At 52.1% G+C, this 13466-nt stretch overlaps 1 protein-coding gene across 1 annotated transcript in view; it reads right to left on the bottom strand.

Moving 5' to 3' along the window:
• Positions 1 to 13466, bottom strand: part of LOC137305261 (collagen alpha-1(V) chain-like) — a 522869-nt gene that overhangs the window by 33892 nt on the left and 475511 nt on the right. The window contains exons 44-54 of the mRNA XM_067974118.1: positions 12227 to 12280; positions 11486 to 11539; positions 8856 to 8963; positions 7692 to 7745; positions 7374 to 7427; positions 7225 to 7278; positions 6081 to 6134; positions 4942 to 5049; positions 3486 to 3539; positions 1643 to 1696; positions 1497 to 1550 (exon numbers count right to left, since the gene is read on the bottom strand). Of these exons, the coding sequence (XP_067830219.1) occupies positions 1497 to 1550; positions 1643 to 1696; positions 3486 to 3539; positions 4942 to 5049; positions 6081 to 6134; positions 7225 to 7278; positions 7374 to 7427; positions 7692 to 7745; positions 8856 to 8963; positions 11486 to 11539; positions 12227 to 12280 (702 nt within the window). The remainder of the gene's footprint in view (positions 1 to 1496; positions 1551 to 1642; positions 1697 to 3485; positions 3540 to 4941; positions 5050 to 6080; positions 6135 to 7224; positions 7279 to 7373; positions 7428 to 7691; positions 7746 to 8855; positions 8964 to 11485; positions 11540 to 12226; positions 12281 to 13466) is intronic.

Genomic DNA, 13466 nt, shown 5'->3' with positions numbered 1-13466 from the left:
GACCCAGATATAGACCTCACACAGGCCCTAGACACAGATATAGACCTCACACAGCCCCTAGACCCAGATATAGACCCCATACAGCCCCTAGACCCAGATATAGACCTCACACAGCCCCTAGACCCAGATATAGACCCCATACAGCCCCTAGACCCAGATATAGACCTCACACAGGCCCTAGACCCAGATATAGACCTCACACAGGCCCTAGACCCCAGATATAGACCTCACACAGGCCCTAGACCCAGATATAGACCTCACACAGCCCCTAGACCCAGATATAGACCTCACACAGCCCCTAGACCCAGATATAGACCTCACACAGCCCCTAGACCCCAGATACAGACCTCACACAGCCCCTAGACCCAGATATAGACCTCACACAGCCCCTAGACCCAGATATAGACCCCATACAGCCCCTAGACCCCAGATATAGACCTCACACAGCCCCTGGACCCAGATATAGACCTCATACAGCCCCTAGACCCAGATATAGACCTCACACAGCCCCTAGACCCCAGATATAGACCTCACACAGCCCCTAGACCCAGATATAGACCTCACACAGCCCCTAGACCCCAGATATAGACCCCATACAGCCCCTAGACCCCAGATACAGACCTCACACAGCCCCTAGACCCCAGATATAGACCCCATACAGCCCCTAGACCCAGATATAGACCTCACACAGCCCCTAGACCCAGATATAGACCCCATACAGCCCCTAGACCCCAGATATAGACCTCACACAGCCCCTAGACCCAGATATAGACCTCACACAGCCCCTAAACCCCAGATATAGACCTCACACAGCCCCTAGACCCAGATATAGACCTCACACAGCCCCTAGACCCAGATATAGACCTCATACAGCCCCTAGACCCCAGATATAGACCTCACACAGCCCCTAGACCCAGATATAGACCTCACACAGCCCCTAGACCCAGATATAGACCTCATACAGCCCCTAGACCCCAGATACAGACCTCACACAGCCCCTAGACCCAGATATAGACCCCATACAGCCCCTAGACCCAGATATAGACCTCACACAGCCCCTAGACCCAGATATAGACCCCATACAGCCCCTAGACCCCAGATATAGACCTCACACAGCCCCTAGACCCAGATATAGACCTCATACAGCCCCTAGACCCCAGATACAGACCTCACACAGCCCCTAGACCCAGATATAGACCCCATACAGCCCCTAGACCCAGATATAGACTCACACAGCCCCTAGACCCAGATATAGACCCCATACAGCCCCTAGACCCCAGATATAGACTCACACAGCCCCTAGACCCCAGATATAGACCTAACACAGCCCCTAGACCTGAGATTTAGAATTCACGGCTCCTGGGCTCCTGATGAGTTGAATCAGCACAGAGCAGGTATCAAACCTAAGGCCTTGCTGGTCTGTATGCGTCAGGCACTCACCGAATAAAGCCCCTAAGCATTCCGTATGAATAACCTTATCGCAAATGTTTGCTTACCCTCTTTCCGGGAGGACCTGGTGGGCCCACTTCACCAGTTGGACCTGGAGACCCCTGCGTGAGAAGGAAACGGAGAGAAAGGAGTCAATGAACCTTCAGAGACACCCAAACAAAACCTGTGGGATCAGAGCTCCATCACTACTTACAGCTTGTCCTTGCTCGCCGTCCTCTCCACTTTCACCTTTGGCACCATCTTGACCCTAAAACGGGAAGAAAAGAAAGACAAGTCTAAGCTTGACTACAATCAAACAGCTCTGGTTGACGGGCCCAACTGAATCCCTTCTGAAAAGGGGCCACGTAATGGTGGGCTCCAATTTTAAACAGGAGAACAAGTAGCTCATAAGAGTAATTTCTGGCTCACATTTCAGTTGCACAGATTCTTAGCTGCAAGGTGAAGGGATGAGGCCTAAAGTGTAGGACGGGGTCAGGTGAAGGGCCGAGGCCTACAGTCTAGGACAGGGTCAGGTGAAGGGCCGAGGCCTACAGTGTAGGACGGGGTCAGGTGAAGGGATGAGGCCTACAGTGTAGGACGGGGTCAGGTGAAGGGCCGAGGCCTACAGTGTAGGACGGGGTCAGGTGAAGGGCCGAGGCCTACAGTGTAGGACAGGGTCAGGTGAAGGGCCGAGGCCTACAGTGTAGGACGGGGTCAGGTGAAGGGTCGAGGCCTACAGTCTAGGACAGGGTCAGGTGAAGGGCCGAGGCCTACAGTGTAGGACGGGGTCAGGTGAAGGGTCGAGGCCTACAGTGTAGGACGGGGTCAGGTGAAGGGTCGAGGCCTACAGTGTAGGACGGGGTCAGGTGAAAGGATGAGGCCTACAGTGTAGGACGGGGTCAGGTGAAAGGATGAGGCCTACAGTGTAGGACGGGGTCAGGTGAAAGGATGAGGCCTACAGTGTAGGACGGGGTCAGGTGAAGGGTCGAGGCCTACAGTGTAGGACGGGGTCAGGTGAAGGGTCGAGGCCTACAGTGTAGGACGGGGTCAGGTGAAGGGCCGAGGCCTACAGTGTAGGACGGGGTCAGGTGAAGGGCCGAGGCCTACAGTGTAGGACGGGGTCAGGTGAAGGGCCGAGGCCTACAGTCTAGGACGGGGTCAGGTGAAGGGCCGAGGCCTACAGTGTAGGACGGGGTCAGGTGAAGGGCCGAGGCCTACAGTGCAGGACGTCACCAAGTTTGAAAAGAGTTATGGATTAGATAAATGGAGAACGTCTAAGCTACGCCCAAGAACTTGTAGTTCATAGAAAGAAGGCAAGACCAAGGGAGGGGAGGAGCTCCAGAGGTTTTGAGGTCCTGAGAAAGAGTGAGTTCGAGCAGGAAAACATGAGGATACAGGGAGGGGGGAAAGAACACACAGGATCCCATTGGACGTCAACCCAGAATTCAGAGCCGGAGCTCCAGGTCACCACCCACCCCTGGTTTGAACCCTGCATCTTCTGACTCAGAGGTGGGAATATTACCACTGAGCCAAAGGCTCTCTCCAAATAAGGTGATGCTAAGCTTGGCTTTGAAAAGCTTGTCGAATGTAGCAGGAAGGGATGATTGTGGGAGGGGACGAGTTTCAAGTGTTTGAGGTCCTGGGAAAGGATCGAGTTGGAGTGGGAAACGGTGTAGTGAGTTTTGATTCAACACAGGAAGGAGGGAGACTTCAAAGTTCCCCTGCAAGTCACACACCATCCCGACTTGGAAATATATCGCCGTTTCTTCATCGTCGCTGGGTCAAAATCCTGGAACTCCCTTCCCAACAGCACTGTGGGAGAACCTTCACCACACGGACTGCAGCGGTTCAAGAAGGCGGCTCACCACCACCTTCTCAAGGGCAATTAGGGATGGGCAATAAATGCCGGCCTCGCCAGCGACGCCCACATCCCGTGAATGAAACAGAAAGACAGAGTGGAAGGAACAGGGGAGCAAAGTTCAGACGAGCGACAATAGCACCAATAACATTTTTTAAGAACGAGGATGAGAAGTTCTGCAAAGTCCGTTGACACTTACGCGTGGTCCAAGTTCACCAGGCGGGCCGGGATCACCAGGGAAACCAACAGGACCCTGCGGGGAGAAAGAGAGGTGAAATAAATGGCAGGTCAGTCAACCTGCAGCATCACCGCCGCACAATAAGAGACGCCCAGCTACAGCAAAGGGTTCGGACGGTCAATGGGTCCTCTGCTCACAGACCCAACACAGAGGGCACAGGACATCAGGAAACCCCCTGCTTACTGACCATCAGCAGAGAGAAGGCAACCTGCCCAGGACATTCGTATCATGACCTTACTCCAGAGACGGTGGAGAAGGTTTTATTTATACATGATGGTCCTCTCCGTCCGTCCTTTCAATGAACATAGGGAAATTAGGAACAGAAGTAGGCCATTCAGCCCCTCAGGGCTGCTCGGCCATTCAGTTAGATCATGGCTCATCTGCGCCTCAACTCCATTTCCCCACCTTTGCTCCGTATCCCTTGATACCCTCACCTAACAAAAATCTATTGACCTTAGTCCAATTGTCCCCTAGAATCCATAGCCTTTTTGGGGAGGGAATTCCTGATTCCCACTGCCCTTTGTGTGAAAAAGTGCTTCCTGATTTCGCCCCTGAATGGCCTAGCTTTAATTTTAAGATTGTTTTAATATTTTTAACACTTCAAATCTGGTTGCCACGTCAACAAGTATCAATTTCTGTCCAGACAAAGTCTGCCACAAGAGTAGGTGCAGAGTAAAGCTCCCACTACTCTGCCCCAACCTCCAGCCATCACATTCCTCACATCATCCAGCCCGATGTTACAACTGGTGGTGAATGATGGAATACGAGAGCCTGGTCTTCAGTTGCTTCCAAGCCTTTATTCACAGAGATCCACATTAAACCCACAACACCCCCTAGATCAGCTCTCTTTTCAATGGATACAAGAGAGTCCCCAATTGATGTGCACCGCCTGAATACAATTAACACTAATTGATATAAATCACATGGATCCCATGAGCACCCGAGGCCTCTCTCAATGAGACTGCCAATTGGTGCCATTGTGTGCTGGAGGCCAATGGCCACGCGGAACTGGGTTGAGACGGCCCGAGTCCTTTTCACATAGCGGCCTTACAGCCAGCAGACAGAGGAGACTGACATCCCATTGGTCTGGGCTGGAATCAAACCCAAGGCCCGCAGGTGAAAGGTCACCATCTAACCCACTTGCACCAATCGGATTCCCTGCACTGGTTGTTGCAGAACTCAGCATACGGCAGCCAATAGCGTAAGAACTACAGCCATAGTCTACGCAGGAAGGGCGCATCTCAACTCAAGTCCAGGCCTTCCCCTCGGGCTGGTACATGGGATTCTGAACCAATTAACCCCATTCCCGGAGATAACTGAGCGAAACCTCTCAATCATCGGCTCTCTGAAAGCTGAACGCTGCAGTCGCAGAAAGAGTTGAAAATATAGCAGCGAGGCAGATTTGCGGCCGGCTTACAGGATTGCCCTTGGGTCCATCGTCACCGGTGGGTCCTTTGGTGCCTGCAGGTCCAGCAGTGCCCGGCTGTCCAGACTCTCCTTTCTCTCCTCTTTCACCTTTAGGACCCTGTTTTTTAAATAAAAAAGAACCACATGAGAAAGGGCAGGTTATTTCTTGCCTGTTGGATCGACAGTCTCCTTTTAGCTTCGCTCCCGGTTTCCTCTGGCCTCCTCTCCCAGCGACGCCCCCCCACTCTGGCTGAGCTACCGTTCCAATGGGCCACCTGCCAAGCCTTCAGCGACTCGCCCGAGCGGCCCTTCTTGGCGTCAGGGCCTGGACAGAGAGCGACGGTTTGCTCCGTGCCCAATTTGGACGTGCCCTCACCCAACTTCCACGCGTCTGCACCATCCCGACAGCGATCGTGAGGTGGCAAGTCGAGCTCCCCAGCAGGATGGGTGCTCACTTTTGCTTTCTTAAATTGAGACGGAAACAGGTTGCGTTCATACAGCACCTTAATGTCGAAAAAAAATGTCCCGAGTTGGATCTCAGAGGCGTGACCAGACAAAAATGGACGGCCAGCGAAGAAAGTTATTCGGTGGGGGTGGGGGGGTGACTTGGTCAAAGGGGTGGGTGTTAAGGAGGGTCCTCAATGAATAGAGGGAGCCGGAGAGGTTTTGGGGAGGGAATTCCACAGCGAGGGAACAAGGCGGCTGAAGGCATGTGGTGGGACGGCCAATGGTGGGCCGAAGGGAAGCGGGGGGGGCATGCAGAAGGGATGGTTGAAAGTTCGAACCATTACCTTGGATTGGATCGGTGTTAATCAGCTCAGGATAACCCTAAGTGTGGCATGAACAGACTGGTGTCACTTATTACCTCCTCCCCTCTCCGTCACCCGATTGAGGAATAAATCAGCCTGCGATCAGTGCGACTCAGCCGGCCCAGTCGGAGATTCTGATTAGGGTGGATGATACTGGGCGCCAGATCATTGCCGCTCCCCACCCTGCCCAGACAGTCCCCTCTCTCCCTTCCAATCCGGCTTGCTGCCTGTTGCCCGCTCTCGAGGTTTATTCCCTAACCCTTCCGACGTGGCAGGGCCGAGATGCTCCTCCCGCCGACCGCAGCCCCACTCTGGTGAGGACCCCGGGCGTTGTACGTACCCTTCGTCCGGGAACGCCTTGAATTCCTGGAGCTCCAGATTCACCAGATTCGCCCTGAAGGGAAGACGACATTTCGGGTGAGGATGAGGCGAACGACAATTACAGCAGCTCAATAAATGTTCTCGATAATCCGGATCAATTTACAACAAAGACCGAAGGTTACCCCTCCCCCTGTTTGCGACGGAGTTCGAAAATCCAAGAGTAAATGTCGTCAAGACAATTGAAATATCCATTCTATTAAAAAGACCCATCATCTATTGTGTCTCCATGCCCAGTTGACTGGCCATCCAGCCACTCACTATACATATGGTCACTGAGTCTCTCTCAGTCTGATTTACTGATCATTAACTCACTATATACCGTCCTCTCTCTGTTGAAATCAAGATTCGACATAACGGGGGTGATTTTAACCCCCGAGAACGGGTGGGTTGGGGGCGGGCGGGAGTTGAAAATAGTTGTTTTTTGGGTCGCGACCGCAACCCGGCTTTATTTCCGGGATCAACGTCGGGGCGGAAAAGTCCAGGCTTCTCACTGGGAAATGCAAAGTCCGAAAATTTTGCCACCCGAAAAAACAATTATTTTCAACTCCCGCCCGTCCCCAACCCACCCGTTCTTGGGGGTTTAAAATCACCCCCTAATGTCTTCAAGTCAGACTTTCCAAGGACCTCAAAACCAGGTCCATTCTTTCCTGCGTTGCTTTTCCCTTCTTCCAATAATCTACAGGCTTCGAAATTCCAAGCTTGGCATCATCTAACCATTGCCTCTCGAGTCCACTCTTCTCTACTCTTTTCAATCTGCACTCTGGCCCCTTCACTTAAGGTTTCCAAAAAGAAAGATAAGAGGCTACTAGGGAAAGAAAAAATTGCAGGGCTATGGGGAAAGAGCAGGGGAATGGGACTAATTGGAGAGCTCCTTCAAAGAGTTGGCACAGGCCCGATGGGCCGAATGGTCTCCTCCTGTGCTGTACCTACTATGATACTTTCAGTGTCTCTCAGTCCAGTTTACTAAATGTTCAAGTAACTCTATGACCCAGAATTGGTGCTGATCGAATTGCCCTCTCTTTGCTGATGATAAACCGGTTGAGTTGTACATGACGATAGCGTCAACTCTTTCCTGCGTTGGGTGAGGTTTTCTGACAGCTCACCTTTTCGCCGAGAGACCCTGGGTTACCGAGACCTCCGGGGGGACCTTGGGGACCCTGCGGACACAAGACGACAAGAACGGGGTCAGAGGTGAGCACGGCCACGGGTTTGCAAACAGCGAATTCAAACTAACAAAGGAAGGCGGACTTACATCTGCTCCGGAAGGACCAGCCGGGCCTCTTGGACCTGGGGGGCCAGGTGGACCCTGCGAAGGGAAAGACAAAGAGAATCATTAGGGACAGCATCTTAGGACGGTACAGGAGGAGGTAACAGCACAGTGTGAAGCCGAAGCTTTTTCTTCTGACCACTGCTCGTTCACAAACAACGTAAAGAAAAATATCCACCTGTCCCTTTGGTATTAAGCTCACGCGGATTGAAGTTAGGGGGTCTCTCTTGTAATCTCATTGTTAGTAATAACACAATACTATTAAAAGCCGAGAGACCTCGACAAGTAAGGACAGGAACTCACCATTGGACCAACATCACCAGTTTCACCCTTCTCTCCCGAAGGCCCAGGCATGCCCTGGAATATCAAACAATATCAGTCAATTCATCATCATAGTCTCTCAACCATAAAACACACTCCGATACGATTCACCCAATACACTGTACAAAACATAGTCGCACTGTGGGGGGAGGGGATTGTAGGGTAAGGTAGGACTGTGGGTGAGGGGTCGTAAGGTGAGGCAGCACTGTGGGTGAGGGGTCGTAAGGTAAGGCAGCACTGTGGGTGAGGGGTCGTAAGGTAAGGCAGCACTGTGGGTGAGGGGTCGTAAGGTAAGGCAGCACTGTGGGTGAGGGGTCGTAAGGTAAGGCAGCACTGTGGGGGAGGGGTCGTAAGGTGAGGCAGCACTGTGGGTGAGGGGTCGTAAGGTGAAGTAGCACTGTGGGTGAGGGGTCGTAAGGTGAGGCAGCACTGTGGGTGAGGGGTCGTAAGGTGAAGTAGCACTGTGGGTGAGGGGTCGTAAGGTGAGGCAGCACTGTGGGGGAGGGGTCGTAAGGTGGGGGGTAGACTGGGTTACACAAACTTCAAACCGCTGATTGATGACATCCACTATATTTAAGAGCAGGGTAACCAGGGAGGGTGGGGAGAAAGGGGGGGGTGGGGAGAAAGGGGGGGTGGGGAGAAAGGGGGGGGTGGGGAGAAAGGGGGGGGGTGGGGAGAAAGGGGGGGCGGGGAGAAAGGGGGGGCGGGGAGAAAGGGGGGGCGGGGAGAAAGGGGGCGGGCAGAAGGGGGGCGGGGAGAAGGGGGGAAGGGGGGGGTCGGGGAGAAGTGGGGGGGGGGGGTCGCATCAAACAAGGGTCAGAGACCTCATTCCACCCTCCCCCCGGCCTGGCCTGTGTCACCATTCCACCCTCCCCCCGGCCTGGCCTGTGTCACCATTCCACCCTCCCCCCGGCCTGGCCTGTGTCACCATTCCATCCTCCCCCCGGCCTGGCATGTGTCACCATTCCATCCTCCCCCCCGGCCTGCCGTGTGTCACCATTCCATCCTCCCCCCGGCCTGGCGTGTGTCACCATTCCACCCTCCCCCCGGCCTGCCGTGTGTCACCATTCCGCCTTCCCAGACCCAGGAATTTCAGGATCGCCCCTTTCTTTTCCGACTTTCTTTCGAGGGAGATCGGACCCTCACCTGCAGACCGATCGGACCAGGTGACCCTGGGAATCCTCTTGGACCTTCGTCACCCTTCTGTCCGAAATAGCCTTGCTGACCTCTGGCCCCAGGCTCTCCATCAGCACCCTGAGAAGGAGACACAATCAACAGTGAGCGATGACACAGTAACAGTTTCAGGCAGGAGAAGCCCTTCGGCCCATCGAGCCCACCTATCCACAGAGTTCCTTCGAATAAGCCTGAACCCCATTTGTGGCAAGAACCCACCTGGTTCCTTCTGGAAACTCATTAGGGTTTCTTGGTCCACCAAGGAATCTGTTCCACATACTTACCAACCGTTTAGTAAATCAGAAAAGTACCAAGATGGCCTCCGAGTGGGGCTGTCCGCCTTGGCCACACGCTACTGGTCAGTGTTGAGGCCTTGTCATACAACTGAGGGGTCACCTCAGGCCACAATGGTCAACGTGATTCTAAGTGGCCATCTGCGTCTGTCCCGTGGACTGCAGGGGCCAGACAAGTGCCGCAAATGTATTTCTCATCAACCGTCCAGGGGTTAAACGACTGTTCGGTGGTGAGCCTCAAACAAGTGTTGTGCGCCAACTGCGAATAATCGTCGCTAGTCCGTGAGTCCCGTTCGACCTTTTGCCGAACTCTTGCTCGCATTTTAACCAAATTCAAAGTAGAAACTCTGGGGTAATTTTAACCTAACGAGCCAGGCGGAACGCTGGTTTTTACGCCCCCCGTCTCCCACCCTCCCTTCTCTCCCTCCCTTCTCCTCCTCCCTTCTCCCTGACCTCGTCTCCCTGACCTCGTCTCCCCCTCTCCCTTCTCCCCGCCTCCTTCTCCCCACCCCCTTCTTCCCCTCCCTCCTCCCCGGCCCCTTCTCCCCCTCCCCCTTCTCCCCCTCCCCCTTCTCCCCTCCCATTATACTCCTCTCCCTTCTCCCCCTCCCCCGCCCCCCTCTCCCCGCCCCCCTCTCCCCGCCCCCTTCTCCCCCCCTCCCCACCCATTCTCCCCCCTCCCCACCCATTCTCCCCCCTCCCCACCCATTCTCCCCCCTCCCCACCCATTCTCCCCCCCTCCCCACCCATTCTCCCCCCTCCCTACTCACTGCCCCCTTCTCCCCCTCCCCCTTCTCCCCCTCCCCCTTCTCCCCCCTCCCCCTCCTCCCCCTCCCTACTCACCGCCCCCTTCTCCACCTCTCCCCCTCACTTCTCCCCCTCTCCCCCTCCCCCCTTCTCCCCCTCCCCCTTCTCCCCCTCCCACTTCTCCCCTCCCACTTCTCCCCCCTCCCTACTCACCGCCCCCTTCTCCCCCTCTCCCCCTCTCCCCCTCTCCCCCCCTCCCCTCTCCCAATATCACTCTCCACAGATTTTAACGGACAGTAAAATCATGGCAGGATGTAAAACCAGCATCACTCCCAATCCCCTCAGTTTCCCGACGGGCGAGTTAGCTTAAAATTACCCCCTGTGTCTTTGCTGACTTTTTCTGAAATTACCCCACTTTTTATACAGGGGATTCAATGTTTAATCCCCCGCTGACATTCTCCATCTTTTTAAACACTGAAAATAAAACCTCAGGCAATAAACACCGATTTTAATGATCTGTACATATCTGAGAGTGCTGTTCAAAGATGTCAGTATGTAGCTAGTCTCTACAGGAACAAGAATACTATCTGAACTGTGAACCTTGTGATCTGCCAAATATCCTATTATTCAGCTGTACCCGGGGCCCTGATATCCACTGTAATCGATGTGAATCAATTGGCAAATGAATTTCAATATAGGTAAGTGTGAGGTGGTGCATTTTGGTAGGAAGAATAAGGAGGTCACATACTGCTTGGATAATAAGAGTCTAAATGGGGTAAAGTCAAAGAGATCGAGGGGTACAGATACACAAATCATTAATAGTAGCGACGCTGGTTAACAAGGCCATAAAAAAGGCAAATCAAGCACTGGGGTTCATTTCTAAAGGGATAGAATTGAAAAGCAGAGAAGTTATGTTGAACTTGTATAGAACCTTGGTTAGACCACACTTGGAGCACTGGGCACAGTTCTGGTCTCCATATTATAAAAAGGACGTAGAGGCATTGGAGAGGGCGCAAGGCTGATACCAGAACTGAGAGGATACAACTATCAGAAATGACTGAACAGGCTGGGGCTCTTTTCTCCAGAAAAGTGAAGGCTGAGGGGTGACCTGATGGAGGTCTTTAAAATCATGAAGGGATTTGATAAGGTAAATGTGGAGAAATTGTTTCCACTTCTGGGGGAGTCCAAAACTAGAGGCCATAAATATAAGAGAGTCACTAATAAATCCAATAGGGAATTCAGGAGAAACCTCTTTACGCAGAGTGGTGAGAATGTGGAACTCACTATCACAGGGAGTAGTTGAGACGAATAGCATAGATACATTTAAGGGGAAGCTGGATAAACACACGAGGGAGCAAGGAATAGAAGGATATGGTGATGGGGTTAGATGATGAGGTGGTAAGAGGAGGCTTGTGTGGAGCATTAACACCGGCACAGACCGGTTGGGCCGAATGGCCTGTTTCTGTGCTGTAAACTCGATGTAAATTCGATGTAATGCAGCCGATTGTCTATTGGTAAAAGGTCCTGAAAGATCACAAAATTCCAATAACGGTGGATACTTACAGAAGGACCTGGCTGACCGACTGGACCGATGGGACCAGGAGGACCTGGTGGGCCCTGAACAAGATACAAACACAGAGAAACTGTTACAAATCTGTGCACCAAAATGATCAAAAATATGTGACGAAACACAGCAATGATTTACCAGTTATGTTTAGATTGCAGAGGACACTTCAACATTTCACACATTTCTGTAAATTTATATTTATGACCCAACTGGATTTCTATTTCCAACGAGTTAATTTAATTTAAAATTATAGTGGTGGCTGTTGGAAGCTCTAAATTGTATTGGGCCAGAGGTGGGGAGGAGGCCAGAGACAATGGTGAGATCCTGATTGATATATATTACTAATTAAATACCAACGTTCAGATTATATTTTGCTGTTAGTTTTCCGGCCTGCTCTCCTGAAGGCACAGACTCTTCTCTGGAGTAAGCCCTACAGGTGAAAGCTGCCCCCTGGTACTTTCTCAAGTCTACATTATTCACGTGTAGGCCGGGACACCAAGACCCTGAAATTCCACAGGCCCCTGGACGTCAAGGCCCATCCCATAGTTTGGTGAGGGTGTAGACATGGGTAGGTTTAGGATAATGTCCATTTAGTGACCCTCCTCCCTCCGATTCCCATGGTTAGCTTGGCATCTGGAGATTCACGCGGATAAGGCCTCAGGCACCCACACCGTTCCCCTCCCTGTTTGTTGGCGTCCGTTTGTAACGAAGGCTGGTGAATTAAAAGTTGTACTCACATGTTCACCTTTGTCGCCCTTCCTTCCCCGATGACCCGCCTCACCAACTTCACCCTGAAAAACAAAGGGTAACACATTTACCAGTGACTTGCATAATAATTGAACCAGAAAACCCATCAGTTTGCTGCAATAATTCAATATGTATTTATATTGTGAACAGATCCTGTGCTCCACACCCAAACCCACTCTGTGACCCAAGGTGATGGTCGGGATCTTTCTGTTACAACTGATCCCTGAACTTTGTGTTTGCGTGAAATTTTGCACCACAATTAATTCTCGTTAATAGGAGAGACCTCCAACAAATACTTCCTGTTCACAGGTACAGTCCGCCACAAGGACCCCCAACTCTAATTTATTTTACCTTCGAGCAAATACTCGCATAACACTACTTCAGCTTTCGTGCCCCTCAATCGCTTTCTCTGCCAAATATCTATCCAGTTCCTTGTTGAATTTGCTAAGGACATCTGCCTCCCCACGCAGACTCCTCCATATATTCACCTTCCCCTGTACAAAACAGTCCAATCCGTTCACCCTCCCTCCTCTCAGATTGAGGAACATTAGGAACAGGAGGAGGCCATTCAGCCCCTCGAGCCTGTTCCGCCATTCAATTAGATCATGGCTGATCTGTATCTCAACTCCATCTGCCCGCCTTGGTCCGTAACCCTTAATACCTTTGCCGAACAAAAATCTATCAATCTCAGTTTTGAAATTTTCAATTGAACCCCCCCAAGCTCAACAGATTTTTGGAGGGAGAGAGTTCCAGATTTCCACTCCCCTTTGTGTGAAGAAGTGCTTCCTGACATCACCCCTGAACGGCCTAGCTCTAATTTGTTCTGGGCTTCCCCACCAGAGGAAATAGTTTCTCTCTATTTATCTTATCAAATCCATGAGGCCCCATTCCCTTGCCGTAGTGATCACATCAAACAGACTACTAAGCTTCAGTTTATCTATACCCCTTGGAATCTTGAACTCCTCAGTGAGACCTCCTGCGAGCCCTGTTTTCTGCACTGTGAATATTCCCAGGCACCGTGATCTCGCCCCATCGCTAAGTGCCTAACTCGGGGTAACACTTCAGTTCTAAATATCTAATTGAGCTAAACCGAACCGTTGCTCAGAACCAAACTATAAAGTGGATGGCAAGTTATAATGCTGCCGAACGCATCACACAACAGGTCAGAATAACACATGGTCCCCTAAACATACGGACCCTGAAATCACGCATGGGTTCTCTCCACCCCCC

The sequence above is a fragment of the Heptranchias perlo genome, chromosome 39 (assembly GCF_035084215.1).
Source record: "Heptranchias perlo isolate sHepPer1 chromosome 39, sHepPer1.hap1, whole genome shotgun sequence".
NCBI classification, from domain to species: domain Eukaryota; kingdom Metazoa; phylum Chordata; class Chondrichthyes; order Hexanchiformes; family Hexanchidae; genus Heptranchias; species Heptranchias perlo.
Note: the sequence above shows the minus strand (reverse complement) of the source record. Positions and strands in the feature narration are given on the sequence as shown.